At 45.4% G+C, this 20,240-nt stretch overlaps 1 protein-coding gene across 10 annotated transcripts in view; it reads left to right on the plus strand.

Moving 5' to 3' along the window:
* FBXO34 (F-box protein 34) overlaps positions 1–20,240 on the plus strand; it is a 39,523-nt gene that overhangs the window by 12,217 nt on the left and 7,066 nt on the right. For 2 of the 10 annotated variants that reach the window (XM_032113359.1, XM_032113362.1), the window contains exons 2-3: positions 1,498–1,576; positions 13,381–16,077. In XM_032113359.1, the coding sequence (XP_031969250.1) occupies positions 16,001–16,077 (77 nt within the window). In that variant the 5' untranslated portion in view covers positions 1,498–1,576; positions 13,381–16,000. Of the gene's footprint in view, positions 1–221; positions 322–895; positions 1,174–1,497; positions 1,577–13,380; positions 16,078–20,240 lie in introns of those variants that run through there. The other 8 variants (XM_032113361.1, XM_032113366.1, XM_032113360.1 and 5 more) reach the window with 8 other exon arrangements.

Here is a 20,240-nt window from a genome sequence, read left to right on the forward strand (position 1 = left end):
TACCTGAAGGGCCACAATCCTACAGATTGTGTGTGGTGTCATGTAGCTGTGAGCAGGTTTTACTTATTGCAGAAGCTGGACTGATTCCTCAAGGCTGGATAGCATCTGATTTTTGTATGAGGGAGGGGGAAAAGCTGTCTGACTTTAATCTGAATTTACTAGGTAGTTAATAAGAAAGACCTCTGCCCTGAGTGACTTGCTCAGCCTATGTTGTGTTGCAGGAGCTCCATGGAGATGAAGCCTGCTGGTTTTATTTTGCTCTGAAATCCATTTGGCTCAAAGTTGCTTCCAGAATCTCATCCTCCCTGGTCCTTCAGACTTGTGAGTGGGTAACCTGCTGAGAGTTAAGGGTTGTGGCAAAGCCTGGGTGCTTTGGTGGCTGAGAGCTGACATTGGCACGTGGAACTTGTCCTTCAGGTGACAGGCAGAGGCACATTTCTGAGAGCTGTGTGCTTGTGCCTGTCTCATCCCTTTATAATCTGCAGTTTGTATTTAAAAGTAGAGGGATTTAAGTTGTTTTCTGAGCAGTTGTGATCCATGGGAGCAGTTGTCTGTCGTGATGTTTGGCCCTGGAGCTGCCTTGGTGGCCGATTGCGTAAGCGAGCAGGGAGCGAGCGAAGGTATTTGCAGCAGTCACTTGGAAACTGGGATAATTCAGGCCTCAACCAAGCTCAGGCTCAAACAGGTTGTGGAATTTATTTATACAACACCACTGGGGTGTGTGACACTGCAGAGCCAAACAAACAGTGGTTCCCAGCCCTAAGGCTTGTGTTGGGTATTAGATAACGAGGGATGGGGTAATTACAGCCAGGGACATGGGTGGAGGGGTTAGAAGTGGGTGAGGGCTACATCCGTGTAGAGAACGTGAAATGTGCCTCATTAATGGCAGCGTTAAGAAACTGTGGGTGCGTCTGGGGTTGTGGGAAGGCTGGAGGTCAGCTCTGCAGAAGGAAGTGTTGACTGAGTTATTGGAAACGCGTGGATTAATAAGGGAAAGCGGAAGGAGGCAAAATGAAACCAGTCAAGCGTACGGGGAGGGGCTGGGCTGCACGGAAGCTGACGTACAACAGCAGTGGCACTCCAGGGGCTTGAGGAATCTGGGTGTCAGAGCAGCCACTGGGAATCCACAGCCGGACCCCAAAACGTGTGTGCTTGATGGGAACAGAGGGACAGGTAAAGAAAGGGGTCCACTGTGGCTTCTGGAGGCTTTGCGGTCCCTCCTCTCTGCTATCTCTGCACCCTGGGCTCCCACAGTGCCAAATTGGCTTCTGCCCAGCCACCTGTAGTTTTGCTGGGCTGTTTTTGGGGTGTACTTGTTCAGTCAGCACTGAGGACTGTGAATTGGTGGTTCTCCACGTCAGCAGTGCATGGGTTGTTGTTCCCGTGTACCCTTTGCTCTGGGCAAACCGGATCTTTCGGGTTTTAGGAGCTGGATAGTAGTTGTTAACACCGTTATTGTGTCACTAATTTCCTTTTTCCTTCCCTTTTGCTCTTCAGAAATGCCATTCTCGTGAGTGTGCAAGGAACCTACAGAAGTGTAATGTCTAAGCCTACCTGGAATAACAACTCTTGGAAGGTACCACCCTTTTTTAACTATGTGGCTTTGTTACAGGTTGGGTTAATGGTGCACTGATCTTTGCTTCAGAGCTTGAAATTGAAGAACTGTGTCTTATGTAATGCAGTCCCTTTGAAAGGGCTGACAGTGCTGTGATCCTGATCCTCCAGTCTCTGATTTCCAGAAAAACTGGGTGCAACCCAACACTTGGTTCGGGGTGCTGAGGGGCCATCCCTGTTTCTTTGTGGATGATGTCTTTAGGCAGCTCTGGTGTTGCCTTAGGAACAGATGGTGGTTTCTATTCAGAGAGCTGAACTAAGCTTCTTCATACTTGGTGGCCATCCTTGGAAACGTATTGCCCTTCATTTTAGTGACGCGTGATGGCTCGCCTGTTTCTTCAATTCAGTGACCTTCTGGATTGTCTTTCTTGGGGCTTCTAGGCATATTTATGAAGAATATTGTGATGAAGTGCAGTTACACTTTAACATTTAGATTGAAATGTCTTGGCTGTTCGTGCTGCATTAACCAGCTCTCAGGCGTTGGCTTGTTCCGCTGTCTGATCCCGCAGTGATGCCATAATACTGAATTTTGGACTGCCCTGTACATTGCCATGGCAACAGACTGATGTCACACGCTCAAGGACATGACTTCAGTGCACGATCATGCAGAGGCACAATCAGATTTGTGGAGGAGAAAGCTGACTAATGCACATCTCAAAAGCAAACAAGGGGAATGCAGGTTACAGCTGACCAGCCAAGGTGCCTCAGTGTGAAAATTCCCTGCTTAGAGGAGGGGCTGATCCTGTCTCTAAGACAGGAACAATTGTCTTGATGAGCTTCTCTTCACCATGGAGAAGCAGGTGACTTCTCCTGTATCTTTAAAACAGGTGGTGGAAGAGATCATTGTTTCTGGGGTGGGGAAATGCTCTCTGGTTTCAGCTCTAAAAGGGCCCTGCTTTGTTTTAATTTTAAAGAACGTCTCAGTGGTCTTGTAAGCACCCTGAGAACACTTTGACTTGCTTAATGTTGTTCAAACAGTTTAATTGGTTTTCCAAAACTTTTATTTTATCCATAACATTGGAAGGTGAAAGGGGAACTCCGCATCTGCATTATGGTCACATTTTCCTATATCCTATTAGCAGATTCCAAGATTGTTTAATGTGATCTCCACCCATTTCATTTGGCTGCAACCTTTGCTCCCATGAAAACAAGGCTGATTGTTCTGAATTGCTGTGTGTATGTGCTTTGGCACGGCATGAAGGTACCTATAATAACACAACCATTGTCTGGAAAAAAAGGCAGTTTGCAGTAATAACTACAAATAAAAGGGTGCAGTCCAGGGGCAAGACAGATAATGGTCGTTTTCCCACCCGTTGCACAGGGCAGATTCTCAACATGGTCACCCCTCAGCATGTCAGGGCTGTGGGCTTTAGCCTGGGATGTGAATATTGGGAATAAGGGACTGAAATATTTGCATGTTGTTCCAAGTTTCTCTTTCCTGGCCGCAGTTCCATTGCTCATATCTACGGATGGGGAGACTGAATGACTTTTGCACAATGCGGTGTTTTATTTGCATGCTGTGAGCAGTTTAACAAGTGTGTGTGTGTGTGTGCTAAATGAAGCATTCCCACTTTCAGTTAGCAGCTGATGCACCCTTAAAATTAAAAAAAAAAAAAATTTTAGAAAAAGTGCCTTTAGGTTGAACAGTGGGGTTTTGAGGAGTGACATTGTGCTGTGTGCTCGAGTCGTGCCAAGCCTGAATGTTAACTAGAAGTGCTGTGGGATGCAGCAAATAACCAACTTACACTCCTTGGTGCTAAAGTAATTTTTGCTCATCTCTGCACTTTAAGGGATAAAAGCTGTTACAGTGCAAGATTTGGAAGTAATGTAATTGTTTTAAATGCTCAGTGTCACAGGAACTGAGGATATTTAACAGAAACTGGCATTTCTTGTAGCAGTTTGGTTGCCTCCCAGGACAGGAAGCTGCAGAGTGTTAAAAAAGAGTCAGGGAAGGAGTTTTAACAACCCTCTCTGTAAATCTTGATGCTTGAATTCAGATCCTGGCCTTGAGCTGAAAGGACTGGAAGCTCTGCAAGACCCAGTGATTCAAGCTGCTCTGCAGAGAACAAGAAGATAATGGTGATGGACTATCAAGAAGGCAGCCTTGCTGAAAAGAGAGGCTTTGTGATACGGTCAAGGGGAAGGAAGTCTGGAGAACTCAGAAAAGGAACAGATGTTTTTGGTGGTGGGGAAAAACTTAACTATCCCTGTAGTTTGTTCTTGCAGTGGAGCCAGCAGGAGGAACTTGATACCAAACAAAAGTAGGCACACCCAGGATTTAGCACAGGGATCCTGGAAAGCTGAAAATCAGTGCTTTGGTGCTTTTCTGTTTGACAAATACCTTATACAGTGGCATCTGGCAGATGTAATAATGTGTGTGTGTGCAAAGGTGTGTGTGAAAGAGTTTGAAGGTGTTTGATGCTTCTCTTTAACAACAATAAAAGAAGTACTGATTTATGAAATGATATTCAAAGTGGGGAGCCAAGAGAGATGCTGATCCCTGAGAATGAAATAATGACAGAAGATGCATTAAGAAAGAGGGTGAGGTTTTTTTCTAGGGTGTGTTTATGGATTGTGATGACTGGAAGTGTGATAAAACAGATTGCTGATCCTGTGTATCAAAGTACCAGTGGCAATGATTTTTCAAGCTGTTGAAACTTGCATCCATTAAAAAAAATATATATATTTTGTTCTTCCTAATAGGTTAATCCACTGTAATGGGCTGTGAAATCAACCTGGGGGAGTTTTCCCATCTGTAAGTGATGCACAGCCTCTTTGCTGTCTACTTGGCAGCTGTGCCTTCAGATAATTAAAAGCTGTTTTTTAAATCCACTTTTCTTTCAACTCTTATTTTTCTGCGTCTTGCTACTTCTCTGAGAGCTGTCAGTCACTCTTCTGGCCAAGGTGTAAAAACCAAGATAACGTGCTTTTAGGAAAGAAAAACTGCAGATGATCTTTTTACTTTAATTTTTAAAAAAAGCATAAAAACTACAAAACTAGGTGAATGTGAGAGGCTTTTTAACATGCACATTACTGCTGCATTTCTAAAAGTAACTAAACTTTCCCAGAACAGTATGGAAAACTTTGACTTTCAGAGCTCTTGTGCCACTTGCTCCTCTAAAATCAATAACCAAACCTCCATGGTTCACTTAGGAAGCAGTTCCAGTTACCCAGAAATTACAGGAGTTGTTCAGCACAGGGATCCTCTGGTTTCAGCACATAGTTTCATTGCTCTGTAGTGTTTTGAGAGGCCGAAGGGTGGGATGCAGCTCCAGTGAATTTCCAGATTCCTAACAGTGTGAGGGACTGTTTTTAATAGTGATGATAAAAACAGCTATTCCCAGTTGGAGGTTAGTCAGTGGTACAATTATCAGAGCTATGAAATAGTGCAGGGATGGCTCGGGATGGAAAAAACTAAGGCTTGAAACTTATTTTCATGAGGGAGCTGTTTGAAATTGTTTCCTGCAAGCTCATGGAGAATTGGTGAGAGATATCAAATGGTGAGGACTCAAGTTTGGTGGCTGCTTTGGTAATTCAGTGTTTGGGCTGGCAAGCTGCAGCTGGCTTTTGGGAGAGAATTGGTTGTTGAAAGCCAGGGGGGCGAGTGGGAGCTCTGGAGTGGCACATTTGGTTTGTAAGGTGCAGAGGGTTTCCACAGCAGGGTCACAATCCCCAGCTCCAAAGCTGGCTCACTTAAACCACCCCTTATAACCACAGTTGTGGGCTCCTTATTTTCTGCTTCACATCTTAGTGATTTGGTGGGGTTCATTCATATATTCCCCATTTTGTCCAAGAGGGGAAACTCTGAGAAGAAAATATTGTTTGTGCTGAAGGGAGCAGTGGGAATACTGGGTTAGAGAGCAATGCAGGTGTTTTTTCATTTTCAGTCTTGATTATAAAACTATTTTTTGGACCTGTTAGAATGGGTCTAGAGGAGACCACAAAGATGCTCTGAGATGCAGAGAGCACCTCTGCTCTGGAGCCAGGCTGGGAGGGCTGGGAGTGTTCAGCATCGAGAAGAGAAGGCTCTGGGGAGACCTCAGAGCCCCTTCCAGGGCCTAAAGGGGACTTAGAAAAAAGAGGGAGTGTGACTTTTTACATGAACAGATAGGGATGGGACAAAGGGGAACAGCTTTAAAATAAAAGAGGAGAGAATTAGATTAGATATTGGGAAGAAGCTCTTCCCTGTGAGGGTGGTGAGGCCCTGGCACAGGGTGCCCAGAGAAGCTGTGGCTGCCCTTGGATCCCTGGAAGTGTTCCAGGCCAGGTTGAACAGGGCTTGGAGCAACCTGGGATAGTGGAAGGCGTCTCTGCCCATGGCAGGGTATTAGAACGAGGTGATCTTTAAGGTCCCTTCCATCCCAAACCATTCTAGGATTTTATGTTTTCTGTGTTTTTTCACTAAAAAAGTTTCAAGTCTTGTAAAACAAATCTGAATCTGATGTTTTTTGGTGGACTTTTCTATAGTTCATACCTCCAGAATGGTTATTAACATGGAAAGTATTGCACCAGGATTATTTCTGGTGTCCTCTTGTAGGTTTGTACCACTAAATTTTGAAGAGGAAATGTGAAAAGGGAAAGACCTGGAGCAGAAGTTGTCACAGTTCATAAGGCACTTGGGCGTGCAGAAGTTGTCCTTTACTGAAATTTCAGTGCTATTTTGGGGCCTTTCTTTTTTCTATAAGAATGAATTACAGTGGAATTTGTGCTATGCTTAGGATTTCTGAAATTTTAATTGTGTCAGTTGCTAGGTGTATTGACTACAAAGCTCTGAAAATATCAAACTATTTTTTACTTCAATAATTCTTGGGTTATTAATGGAAAAAAAAATCTTTTAAAATAGAGCTAAAAAAAGATTAAAGATCCATGGAATTGGTAGCTTTCCAGATTAGTTTAGATTTTAAGGAGTCTTTTGGAAACAATCATGCAATAAGATACTGTATTTAATCTTGGTCTCTACTGCAATTTACCAGTCAAAACCCCTGAGCTCATCTGAAACTTAGTTCAGCAGATGTTTTGTGTATAAAGTTCTCTTGAGAATTTCTATAACCCAGGTGATACTTTGTCTGGGAAGGATTTGCAGTGTGTCCTCTTGGCTGCCTTCTGTCTTCGTCTTGAGCACTTTGGCCATGATGTGTCACATGTCTGTGCTTTGGGTGTTCAAAGTCCTTTCTGGTCCCTTTAAACGGGTTCTGTGCTTTTTTACAAGCTGCAAAGCAGTTTAAGGTGGGAAATACCCTGATGCTGCTTTGGGATTGCTCACCTGCGTTTGTGTGACCCCAGCTCTGCTCACCAGCACTCTGTTCCCTCCCTGTTCTGCTCCTGCTGCTCTGTCTGTGCTTGGATGAGCTCTGCAGGTGCCTAGTTCTGGCTGAGGGATAACTGCTTGGATTGTGGTGGTGTGCCACGTGCTGTTGTGAGTCTTGTCTGCCTTGCTGTCCTGTTCCTGCTGTCACTGGTTAGGGTTCCAGCTTTATGTTGCTGGCTGTGACACCCTGGTGTCCTGTTTCTTTGCCTCTGCTTGTGTGACTTCACACTGCAGGCCTGGAGCTGTTGGAGAGATTCTCATTCCTGGCAGCTGCTGGAGCTGCTGCCCCAATGGTGTCAGAGAGTCCCTCTCAAAGAGACCTGGTGGTAATAGAGCTCTGGAGGCCTCTGGGTGTAAAGGTGGCTGCTCCCTGTCCAGGAAGCTGGGGCTGAGAATCATCTCTCCAGATGGTGTGTCCTCATGGAGGAGCTGTGTCACCAGGTCCAGGAGTTGCACAAGGATGTAAGAAGTTTGTGTGGCATTCGTGGGAATGAGAAACCTCATCAAGTTCAACAAGTCCGGGTGCAAGGTGCTGCTTCTGGGTCAGGGCAGTCCCAGGTATGAGTACAGACTGGGAGAAGAAGTCATTGAGGACAGCCCTGCAGAGAAGGACTTGGGAGTTCTGGTGGATAAAAAGAGGGATGTGAGCTGGCAATGTGTGCTCACAGCCCAGAGAGGATAACTGTGTCCTGGGCTGCTTCAAAACAGGAATGGGCAGCAGGTCAAGGGCTGTCATTCTCCTCCCACAGGTTGCCCAGAGAAGCTGTGGCTGCCTCATTCCTGGAAGTGTTCCAGGCCAGGTTGGACAGGGCTTGGAGCAAGCTGGGATAGTGGAAGGTGTCCCTGCCCATGGCAGGGGGTTGAAACTGGATGGACTTTGAGGTCCCTTCCAACCCAAAACATTCTGGGATTCTATGCAGTAGGATGTTTTCAGAGAGCTTAGCGACCCAGAAATCTGAATTCCCTGCTCTACATCAGGGATCCCAGTGGGCTCTGCACCACATCTTACAAGAAGTCAGAAGTGAATAAAAGAGGGAGACTGGAAAGTGGTCACTGTCTATACAAGGAGGAATATTCCTGTCCCTCCTGAAGACTTGACGTTAATAATAAGCGGTGAGTGATTGCAGTGAGTGACTCCCTGCTGCAGGGGACAGGCACATCCATCTGCCCCCCTGACGGGTTGTCCCAAGGAGTTTGTTGCCTGCCAGGGACTGGAATCGGAGATGTCACGGAAAGACTGCCAAGAGAGCTTAAAGGTCAAGATAAAGTTCATGAGATTACTGATTACTGTTGTGTTTTTTACCCTTTCTTAAATATGATTGATTCTGTGACAGTACCGGTTGGTTCAGTGATGGGCTCAGCCACATCCTGTGATGGGACATGTGGAGCTGGCTGGAAAGGGCCTGGGGCAGCCCTGACCTCCTCCAGTAGAAGCTCTGTTAGAACCTGACACTAATTAGTGATTTTATCTTTGTTCTTAGCCTGTAACCTGCTCCTTAGGAGCTTTATGCTTTGTTTTGTAAGGTACATCTGGAAAGCCCAGTGAATCCAAAGCTTGTGCAGAGGGTGTGGGTAGTGTCTTGTTTGTTGATGGGTGGGTAGGTTGTTTTTAGATGCTCCTAAGGAATCTGTTCTGGTGGAAGTTTGCAGATGTAATGAGGCGCTTTGTTCCAAAATATGCTGTGAAAAATAGTTTGAGCTTCTTTCTGCGTGAAATCTGTCCTGAAGTTGGGTATACTTGGATAGCTCTTTCCCTAAGTGCAGAGCAGACTTTTTTGTGAACTGCTGGCCTATAAATTTGGGATTTCTGAGTTCAGCATTTTTACATTGTCCTTGCAAGGTGAAAGGTAGTTCTCCGTGGAAGTGTGACATTGGGGCACCAGCAGTGGCCTACTTTAAACAAAAGTTTGAAAGGATATAAGATTTTGTGACAATTCATGAGGCATTTATGCTAAAAGTAGCAGAAAATGCTCTTACGTGAGAATAGAGTGGATTCAGGAATATGATAGAAAAGACCTGGGCATTTTGAATGACAGAAATCATGGACTCAGAGCATGTTAAGGGGTTGGAAGAGACCTTAAAGATCATCTCATCCCAACCTCCTGCCGTGCGCAGGGACTTCTCCCACTAGACCAGGTTGTTTAAGGCCTTATCCAGCCTATCCAAATATTTGCAAGTAATGGCACAGTTACTTCTAAAACTCTTTTTTTGGTACTGTTATATTTAATCTAGTGTTTGTACTGCTGAGTAAGGTTCGTTGAATTTGGATTTGGAGACCCTTAGGAAAAATGTGGATATTTTAGAGATGCCTAATGGATATTGTAACCTCTCAGCCTTGCAGGGGATTGGCAGAATGAATCCATGTGGACGAAACTGTGTCGTTCTGCTTTGAGTCTTTCGTGCGTCTGTGTGGGTTTGGTTTGCTTGGGGTTTTTTGGGGAGTGTTTTTTGGGGTTCTTTTGTGCCTCTGTCTGCTGAGAAGGTATCCACAGTGGTACAGGACAGAGAAATGCACAAAATAACCTTTTGGTTAAAGGGTAAGATTCCACTGAAGTAAATAGAATGGAATTACCCCTCATTCTGCTAAACTGTGTAGGTCTGGACCTGCGATCAGGGAATATGGGGTGGTCTCAGAAAGGAGAATTGGCCACCCAAGGGCTGGTCCAAACCAATTAGAGCCATAGAAACCTGTTAAAGGCATATTTAGCTCAGTGAATTGAGTTTTAAAGATGATGAATTTAGCGCTTAAGTCACCTGCTGTGGGGTTTTCCTTGTTAGCAGAGTTCTAAAGAAGGTGCTGTATTTATTTATTTGCTGGATATTTAGAAGTCAGCTGTAGGTTTGTTCTACTATTTTAAGAAGCCATTTCATACCCCATGGAGAGATGTGCAGGAACAATTATCACTGTGCATTTTGTGCTGTGGGGCAGGGGGCCTTCTTCCCTCTGTAGTGTCATGTATGAGATTTTTGGTTTCCTGGTGACATTTTACTTTGTTGCTATTTACCAATCAAAAGGCCAGTCCTATGCTGGAGTACACAGATGCAGAGATACACAAAGATACACTTGTAATCACAGATTTGCAACTGAGTTTATTTCTGTTGTGTTCCAAGAGCTGCCAGGAAACAGGAGAAGGAAACTTTAAGAATTAGAGTGCGTCGTTATCCCGTGCTGCTGGATCACTAACAAACTATTCCTGGTGAACTGGTGAGGAATTTCTGTGAGGCAGGGCACGTGATGGTCACTTTATGAGCTGTCACAGCAAAAACAAATCCACCCTCTGCATGCCAAAGTGAGTCAAGTGCACCTCTCCAGCCAGGATCCCTGCCATCAGGGTGATGAAATGATTGTTGGCAATCCTAATCTGTCACATTGGGGTTATAATAATAATAATAACAATAATAACAATAATAATAATCAGGATGTTTTTTAGCAAGCTAATGTTGTGTTCTTGAGAAAGGTGTGATTCTTCGTGCTGGTTTTGACTGGCTTTCTCTAAAGTGGGGTGGGTTGGCTCTCTCCTGGTGTTCAGGCTGATCTCTTCCATAGAGGCAGTCTGGGTTTCTGCCTCTGCTGTTTGTCCTGAAACTCCCTTTTCATGTCAGTTCTGCATCTTGCAGTCCTTTCTACCCATCTTTGCATGTGCAGGAGCAATCCAGCGAGACCTCAGCCTCACAAAACCAGGGCACGATGTCTCCAGAGCTCTGGGAGTGCTGCTCTACTATATTTGGAACCAGCTCTATTGCTTCTATAATAGGAAGGCTTCTGGAAGCTTTCTCCTTCCTCTCACCCCAAGAAAGTAGCCTTTCAGCTGAGCTTTCATTAATTCACAATCTGCATGGCAAAACAAGTGTAGTTTTATCAGCTAAATAATTCAGACATGGCTTGTGGGTCATGTGGCCTCGAGTGTGTTCAGGGAGGATTTTTGCCCATGCCCCGTGAGCTGAGGGTGCAGCAGCCACAGCCCCACTTGGGGGGTCTTTGCTACCCCCAGTTTGTCATTCAGGGCACGCGACAGTGACAAGGGGTGCCAAGGCAGCTTTCTAGAAAGCAGAGTGATGTGTGAGGCCCGTGTGTTTGTCACCAGAGCTGCAGCAGCACTGCCCAGTGAGGGATTTACTGGTTTTGTTTTCGTCTTGGATCAAGCAGAACAAATCTAATGAGCCAGTTCTTAACTTCTTCCCAGCTGAGCAGCGAGTGATGTCCTTACCCAAATTGTGCAAGGCAGCTGAAGCCTTTCAGGAATAGCTGAACAAGGGAAACATTTGTAATATTATATTTTCCCAATACTCACGCAGGGCTAAGAGGGTGCAGTAGAGCTTGTCTTTCCTTTATTTTCTTTTTCCCTTCTGAGATTTTCCTTTTGAGCGGACAACTTAGTCCTTCCAACACTTACCCCACTCTAAGAAAGCATGTGAGCCATGAATGTGGAGCCTTTCATTCTTTATTGACATGATCTTGGAAGGAAAACAGGTTCTCCCTGTAGTGCTTCATTGGAATGAGCATTTCACATGCTTATCAGTACAGCAAGGAGTGCTGTTTGACAGCAGTGAGGAGTCAAATGTTGCCTTGGAGCCCTACATGCTCATTTCCCTGCTGACACACTCTGGCTTTTCCCCACTGTGCATTCAGAAGTGTTCCTTTCCACTGACTTGAAAGAAGCTAAAACCCACTTTGTAGCAGCTGCATTTTCCAGCATGATTCCAGGTGTGGATTGGAGATGGATGAGTCCAATCTGAGTTTCTGAGAACCTTGTCCTGCTGGGCTTTGTGAGTTCCTGCCAGGTCAGGGGTAAGTAGGTTCAGGGAGCTGACTACTTTTGGGTTAATTCTGACCTAGTGCAGCTCCTTGAGAGGCTTCAGGTGAGAAATCAGGCAGGGAGGCAGTGCTGATAAAGGGGAAGGTGTGAAAGACTAAACAGGCCCAGGTCCTGGAGTCTTTCCTCATAAGAGAGATGCTCCAGACCCCTCATCATCTTTGTGGCCTCTGATTACATGGGAATCTTCAGTTTTCATTTAAGTTGCTGCTCTGTCTGGTGTGATCCAAGGATGGGAGCTTGGAGGAGCTTTGAGAAGGAAGGTCTGGAGTGAATTTGGTGGGGAAGTGAGCAAAGGGCAGTGGTAACCAGGTCCTGCTGCTTTGCCTACTCTGGTTCCTGGTGCCTAACAGAAGTGCCATCAGCTGGTTTTGGTGTGGGAGTAGACAAAGGAAGCTCCCCCACATCGATTCCAGATGGAGCCCTTGTGGCAGTTTCATTGCCTTTAGATCAGATAATACCAGATCTGATTGACCATCAAACAGAGGGGAAGCTGAGCACACAAGGTTTCACAAGGCAAACGGTGCCTGTGGTGGCTCTTCCGGGGTTAAAAGGTAGTTCTTTAAGGTGTTTTAAATATGTAGAGATTACCTGAAGAATGGTTAAAAAGAAATGGTTGTGTTCCTATAGGTGTCTAAGAGGCTGAGGACCTGGTGTGTCATCTCACTGTCAGACATGGGCTGGGAGCTGCTGTGGATTGTTCCCAGTGGGAATGTTGAGATGAGGGAAACTTTGCCAAAGCCTCTTGCTTAGGAGAATCTGGTGCTGTTATAGGTGTCCTGCGGGGGTTATGGGGAGGGAGGGCGGGATGACTAGGCTGGGGAATGGCAGAATTTCACATCGGGTGCATTATTCTTTTGGAGACAAGGATCACGGAACAACCTAAGCTTGAGCTCACTGGTGGGGGAATGGACATGGAACCTGGTTCTTGCAAGAAAACAAATACCCTTATCTTATTATAAAGCCTCAGCACTGACTTTTTCCACACTAATGACTGTTTTTGGTATTAACTCCTCTGAGCTCTGCTCTGAAACACTTGCTGCTGCTTCCTTCTGCATCCTGAGTGTGCTGACACTCTTTGCCCAGCTAATCCAGTGTGACACCCCTGTGGAGCATCCCAAAGCTTGCCCTTCATGGAGGTGGGGTGGTCAAATGTGTTTTGACACATGTTTTTACCAACAGGGTGATTGTTGCTGAGATCCAGTCCTGAGGCCATGGCCTCCTTTCAAGAAAGTAAATTTTCTGAGAGGATGTGCCCACCCTTTGAACTGGTTTGTTGATCAGTTACTGTTGCTACAGCTAAAACACACTTGCCCTTGCACTTATCAAAATATCAAAAGCTGTAGTGAATTGCTACACGGATGAGGAGACCTTGACTGCGGTCTGGTTGAGTTGATACATTTGTTTTCCTAAGCTGCAGCAGTGTTCAAACCTGGTGATAAGACGGAGAATTTTGTGGGACCGCTCCCTGAGCTGCCGTCCGCGGCTGAGAGGATGTGATGCTTTCTGCTGCCAAAACCCGAGTCCTTCCCACATCTTCTGCAGAAGGGCATATGTTTGGGGGTGGTTTCAGAGAGGGAGAAGAACACGATTAGGGTTTTAACTTCCTCTTCTGTTTTGTTTCTCTGTGCATCTGTATTTCAGTTTTTCGGGCTGTACCCAACTCTGTGCAAAACTTAACAAATCGGCTGCAGCTCCTTCTGCTAAGGATCAGCCTTGGTACAGAAACAGTGGTAGTTAAAAGGCAGTAAGTATATCTGCTAGCTTAAATGCTGGGGTTTTTTTTCTCTTTTCCTTTTTTTTTTTTTTAATTCACAAGCACAGCTTTTTACTCCTCACACAGTAGGAATTTGTCAGGAGCTTGCTGGCATTAATAGTCTATTTCAGCTCTTTTCTATAGCCCAGCAGCTACAGAGGGGGGGAAAAAGCATGCTTTGTATGGAGCTGTGGTTGGGTCTGTGCTGCAGTGCCCATCTGAACTTGGCTGTGTTTATTTTGTCAGCTTTTGCTTCCCTCTAGTAGTTGCTGGTCCCTTCCTAAACTCACGAAATCCCACCATACAATGCCTATGCTTGGATCAGGGTTGTGGCTGCTCCTGCCCTGAACCACTTCTCTTGATGGTTTTGCTTCTCGAGCTCTTTACTGCAAACAAGATATCTTTGGGTTTCAATTCTTTGTCTGGCTTTTTATCTTCTCAATTGATCTCCAGAGGAGTGGGACTAGGACAAAACATGTGGTATTCCTAACCAGGAATCCATGGAGAGGGTTTAAGCTATTGGAAAAGTGAGTGGCATTCTTGAAATGGTGTGGTTGCGTTTATTTGGGTGTGGATATAATCATGGTTCTGTGATACAGTTCCTGCTGAGTTTGAAATGCTAGTGTCAGTAAAGCCAGAAGGAGAGCCAGACAAAAGCTTGGAGAAAAGTCAGAATTTCAGTGCCTGTTACTGATGGTTCATGGGAAAGTAACGGTTTTGTGTTTGATTTTCCTAAAGCACTGGGCATATGCTTTTTCTTCTCTGTGCATTACTGTTTGTGAATATATATATCTTTACAGCATCAGAACATCAGAAACAGCTGGTTTTTGTGCCTAGGTTTCACTTGTAGAGGTAGGTCCTTGTTACAGACTCTGGGTAGTCTGATGAAAACGGTGTTTAACTACAAAGCTTCGATTTCTGCTGTTGCTGATCACAGCAGCCTAACTCCTGGTCTTCCTGGATCCCTGGAGCAGGGGACGTGCTCTCCTCCTCCTGCTCTGCCTCTGCCATGCCTGTGTCTCCTCCACCCCACACGTTTCTTAGCCTTGTGTAGAGCTCAGCAGAGATTTCTTCATGAAGACTGGAATGTGTTTATATAATACTTTATATATTATTTTAGGCTCCTGCTACTCAAGTGTAGGCAAACGCTTAACCTCTTATTCACCACCATTAGACGAACCATGAAATTGCTGTAGCAGACATCAAGTCAGGTGCATCTAAACCAGCTTCTGTTTTTCCTGCCTGGAAGGTTCATCCTTCATAATTTTCCTGGCAAGTGTGGCTACCAAGAGTAGGTTTTCCAGGCCAGGAGTGTTTAGTGGGAGCATTGATTGTGATCTACACCGGTCAAGCAGTGCTGTGCTGAGCTGGGTATAGTGGGGGCTCTTCTGTGTGGGAGGTGTCGGGAAGGGGGTGATGTGAGAGGCTCCATCTCTGCAAAAGCAGGGGTAGGCAGCAGTAGGAACACCAGGCAAAGCTGCTGAAAAGGAGAGAACAACCTGCTGCACTAAATCACAGATCCCCTGGGGGCACAGCTCCATAGTTAGCATCCTCAAATGGCATTCCTTTATTACGGCATCATTGTGCATGGTCCTCTAGAGAGGAAGCAAACAGTCTCTAAAACAATCTGCTGGCAGCTCAGGCTGGAGTATTTGAGGTTTTCCAGGGCTCTTTTGCTGTGTCACTCTTCCCTTTAATGTTCCAGCTCGAAGGTTGTTGTTCTTTCTCCATCAAAGTGCGTTAAAGAGCCGGTAAGAGTGTCTGCTCCAAGGACAAGGTGTAGAAGGCAGCAACCCAGGGAGAAAAAGAGATCCTGCAGAACAGCTTTGTTTTGGTGTAATCTGTCTTATCTGCATGTGATGCAAAGACAGGGCAGTTTTCACAAGACTTGGAGGCTGCGTGGTGACATGTTTTCTGTCCTTTTATGAAATCCACCACGTTATTTTGATTAGAGCGCTAACGTAACTCCTGGCAGCCTCAAATCTCACTGCTAGCAGCTACTTCCCTCCAAAGCCTGATGTGGTGCTAACAAGCAGAGAGATCTTGTGCGTCCTGTTTACATGGAGCTGGGAAGACAGCGTGTTCCGTGGGAGGTGCCAAGGTAGTGCTGCAGTTGGATATAAGGTGAAAAAACTCTGTGTGTGCAGACCGGCTGTGGTGGGGCGTGTTAATTTGTGTTTAGTGGTGTTCAGGAACTCCAGCTGCAATACTGGCATGATGATGTTCTTTTATATCTGAATACATATCTTTTGTATCTATGCATGCATAGCATGTTTGTGTTTGTATATATTTATATTTTTATATATATCTATTCTCTCTCATGGGAAAGTCCGTGTCCTGATCATCTGTGCCTGTGGTCTTCTCACGTAGCTCTCTGTTGTTCAGTTTTTAGGTGGCAGAGACACGGTGAAGCTGCGTGTGGGGCAGGCAGAGCTGATGGGGGAGCCTGGGGTGTAGCCCAGGATGGACTGGCTGTGACGAGGTGCCTTAGCTGGAGAGGTCGTTACCATGAAGAGTTCCTGCAGAGCTGGCCTCCACAGGGAACCGCTGAACTCCACATCCTCCACCTTCCATCAAGTCAAACGGTATGAACAGACTGGCTGCTCTGCCTGCAGCTGAGTGTCCAGCACCGATTTTAGCCTTCTCCTTGTCCTCTCCTATTGTCTTGTGCTGTCGCTCAAATGTTTGCTCTAAATTCTGACTTTTGGGTAGTGTTCAAGGGAAGCGTTATAATGGCTTAAGGGCAGAAATGTTCTTTGACGTTTTTATTTGATAATGACAACTGCAGATTCACTACAGCTGGTAGTGTACTTGGAGAAATCCTTGGGTTTTCTAGCAACAGCTGTAAATTAGTTTGGGAAACATGACTTTGAAATAAAACTTAATTGGCGAAAGGCTCGTCAGAGTAGGCATTAAAACATGCAGGCAGCTTAAAGCAAGTGGAAATGCTGGCAGTCATTGTTGTGGTTTGTCTTACTGTGGACTAAGTAATTAGATTAGTTTAAGCTCAGATTTTGCATTGCTCACTCTCCTGTGTCTCTTATTAAGGAGAAATGCACGACTGATTTCAAACACTTGTGCTTATGTGACAATTAAGTGAACGCCTCTCACTGTGTCTCCTTATAGGAACACCGTGCAGAACAACTTGTCCTCATGCAAATGCAAGGACATGCCAGTTTGTTTGAGTTCAAGCTACTTCAAAATATATGTGCATTTTTTTTTTTTTTAAATTCTTTTTCTCAAACCAAGGCTCTTAAACTTCCTCAGTCTGGAGGAAGAGCGCCAGCTTTTTGGTTTCCAAAGGCTGTGTGGGTTTAAAGCAAACTTTTAACCTTTGTTCTTTGTGGTTGTGTAGACAGCATATACTTGCTATGTTAGTCTCATGGTAATTTAGTGCTGGAAAAGACTTCCTGGGTCACCCAGCTCCTTGCTTTCTCAAGCAGGATCTCATAATCCCTTTTGTGAACTTAGTCCAGCCTAAAAACATTTACATCTTTTCTTGCATCTTTTCTTCTCTCCTCCTGTAGATTAAGCCATTACTGAAGATGACAGATCTTGCTGTGCAGTTAGGAACCTTTTAATTCCCAGGCTGAACATTCATGACAGTTTATAGACTCATTTAAGTTTCTGTTCCTTTTATTTTCCTTTTGCCTAAGGACAGCTGCTTATTTTCAGCGGTTTACCTCTTCTTCTGCATTCTGTAAAATGGGGTTGTAACCCTCACCGGTGGTTTTGTTGTGCTAAGTGACCCAAGTGTTCTCCAGTAGCTTCTTGAGAAGCAATTGCTGTTGTTCTTAGGGTGATGCCCCTCACAGAATATTCTCAGTCCTGGCTAAAAGTGTGTGCTGTGCTCTGGAGCTGGTCTGGCTGGAGGGCTTGTCACTGCTGTCACAGCATCACCTCCACGTTCCTGTTTCATGGATGTCTCTATGGTGGCCAGTTCACCTCAGTTACTTCCAAAATGTATAGATGTTCCTTTTGCTGGTGCATCACTGCATTTCAAAACCCTCCTCAGTTTCTTTTACTTGGAGCTTTGTGCCTCTGCTGTTTTGGAACTGCCTCTATTTCTGTGGGTGCAGAATTAGTGCTGAGGTCATTCCTAACAAAATCAGATGTTCCCAGGGCTGATTCTTGAGGCATGTCTTTGGTTTCCAGGCTGGTATTTTCTTATTCAGCATCACCTGGGGCTGTCTGCTGCTGAGACAGCTCCTTTGTCTGTTTTCCCATTTCTCTGCCAATCTGTCTTAACCAGTAAATCTCTTTGTGCTCTCTGAAGTCCATGTGAGTAAGATATAGTAGATTGGTTTAAAAAGATGGGTTGTTTTGAGAACCTTGAGGTTAGTCTGGCATATTGAACTATTCCCTCTTCCCCCTTTTTCTCTGTGTCACATTAATCCTCTTTGCTTGCAAAGCACCTTTATACTGGAGTCAGAATACGAGCACTGGAGAGGCTGCAATCATTCTCCTTCTCTTTCTCCCCTGCAGTGCCCCCTCCAATGTGCCACATGTTTATTACCTCCTATTGTTGCCTTTCAAGAGGTTTATAAATCCTGTTTCTTGGCCTGCAGTGCATGAGCCTATCTGGTTTGGATTCTAAAACTGGGATGAGCCAATCCTCACAATTTTTATGAAGCTCTCTAATCCTCCCCCTGCCAATGCTCTTGTTCAGATTAATGCCTGGGCTTTTGCCCTCATCATCACCCTTACCTCCCCTCTTTAAAAATGGTGCAAAGTCAAATTTGGTATTTTGTGTTGTACTCTTGATCTCTGCCCTGCCCTTGCTTGCAGCCCTGTTTCTCTTTTTTCTCACAAACTAAAAAAACCTTTCACTTTTCCTTTGTTGTTAAATATCTCTGCAGTGACTTAATGCTGCACCAGTTCTCATGTTTATTCCTAGACTTTTTGATCTCTAAGAAAGAAGTTTCCAAGTGATATGACCCAAAACTTGTGTCTGCTTCTGGTATCCTTCACGAAGAAGGATCACATCCAGTTGGACTTTCTTTGGATCTTGTTTGGGATGTGTTCTTAATAATGAAAACACCTTTTGACTCCTGGAGAATGCTGTGTGAAGTCCTCCACACGCCAGCTGACTTCGTGAACCAGTTTCTTTCAGTCTTGAGTTTCAAAAGAGCAGCCTGATAACTTGCCTTCAGCTCTACTTTTGCTTATTTTTTATTTTGAATGCTGAGTCTGTTACTGATCGTGTGGTCCAAGGTTAATTTCTGCAACCTTTCATGTGTTCTCATTACATATGCACAAAAATGAAGGCTATAAATAGCATCACTCTCTGTTGGTTCATTAACAGAAGAAATTTGTTGTGCTGTGATATGGCGAGAGGTCTCGCTCCTCTTGCACTTCATAAATCAGAAAACAAATTAATAAAGGTAAAACATTTCCAGAAGGACATGTGTCAGTTACCTGGGCTGCTCTGGGCAGCTTTCAGCAGAAGCCCTATAAAACCACCAGTTTTCATCTTGCTGTTCTGCTGTGATTTCCTCTCATCCTGTCCCATGACAGGCGCGTGTGCCATCCCATCATCTCCGAGGTATACGTTTCTGGAGCAGCTGATAACCTTGAATTCCAAATCTTTCAGTTTATTTTGTTCCCTTCTGCTTTGTCATCTCTCTGTCATGTCTGGCATGGCTGGGAAGCAGGGCTTTGAGCTTCCTGAGGCTCAGCGAAGAATTGCTGCTGCATCACTCCCTTCATGGTAAGTGCTTCTGTACAAAAGCCTGGCGAAGCAGTGGCACTTCTTCCTGTACAAAATTTAGAAAGTAGCCAAGGCAACTGTGCTTTACTGAAGGGGGTGTGTGTGTTTAGTGTAAAATGTGTTCAAAACATTAATGGGTGGGAGCCTCAAAGTGGAGTGGTCTGTGTTGGGCTTGGGGGTGCGCTCTGTCACCCGAAACCTCTGTGTGCTGGAGGTGATGGGCTTTGTGGGGTGGCTTTCCTGGCTGTGCTGTGTGCAGCTGTATTTGGGTGTTGTCTCCCCCAGAGTCAGGTTATCTGAGCACCTGACACAGGCGAACAAGCTGGGGAGGGATCCAGAGTTGGGAGTTTGATTCTTACGTTGCATTTAGCTCCTCTGCTCTTCTGGGCCAGCTCTGCCCCACGTTTTTGGCATTCTTCCACTTCCCCCAGGCTGGCCACTGGAGCAGAGAGCTCTCCTTCAGCAGCCACATGCCTTCTGTTTGCCTTCAAATCCCACTCTAATCCTCGCTGGCTCTCCCTTTCCTGCAAGAGGCATTTTGGAGATGTTGGGAGGTGGGTCAGGAGTAATTGCTGCTCCAAGGGGAGTGGGTTTTCAGGAAATCAGATGCTTCCACGGCTGCCAGAGTCAAACCCACCCCTGCTCTGGAGCATGGTGCTTCCCAGCCCTCCTTTCTCCGAGCTTGGACCCTTGCCATGCTCCAGAACAAACTCTATGAGTAGCAGAGTGCCTTCCATCCCGGGACTTTCCCGCCCCGGCAGAATCCGTGGAATGCCTTTGAAGCAGCTCTCTGTCTGCTTTGCCTTGCCCTGGCAGTGCAAAGGGGATGGAAATGGTACTGGAGATCGAGCCCAGAGGACCCACCAAGCCCTTCCAGAAATAACAAGTGGTTGACCGTGGTTCACTCCCACTCAGTGCTCAGTCCTTGCTAATTGTCAGTGGCCTTTATGGCGGAGGAAAGCTCTGTGGACGGAGAACTGGGATGCCAGGGAGGAGAAATGCTTTGCCAGAGGTGTGGGGTTTTTATTGTTGTTGATT

This window comes from Corvus moneduloides, chromosome 6 (assembly GCF_009650955.1).
Source record: "Corvus moneduloides isolate bCorMon1 chromosome 6, bCorMon1.pri, whole genome shotgun sequence".
Classification (NCBI taxonomy): Eukaryota; Metazoa; Chordata; class Aves; order Passeriformes; family Corvidae; genus Corvus; species Corvus moneduloides.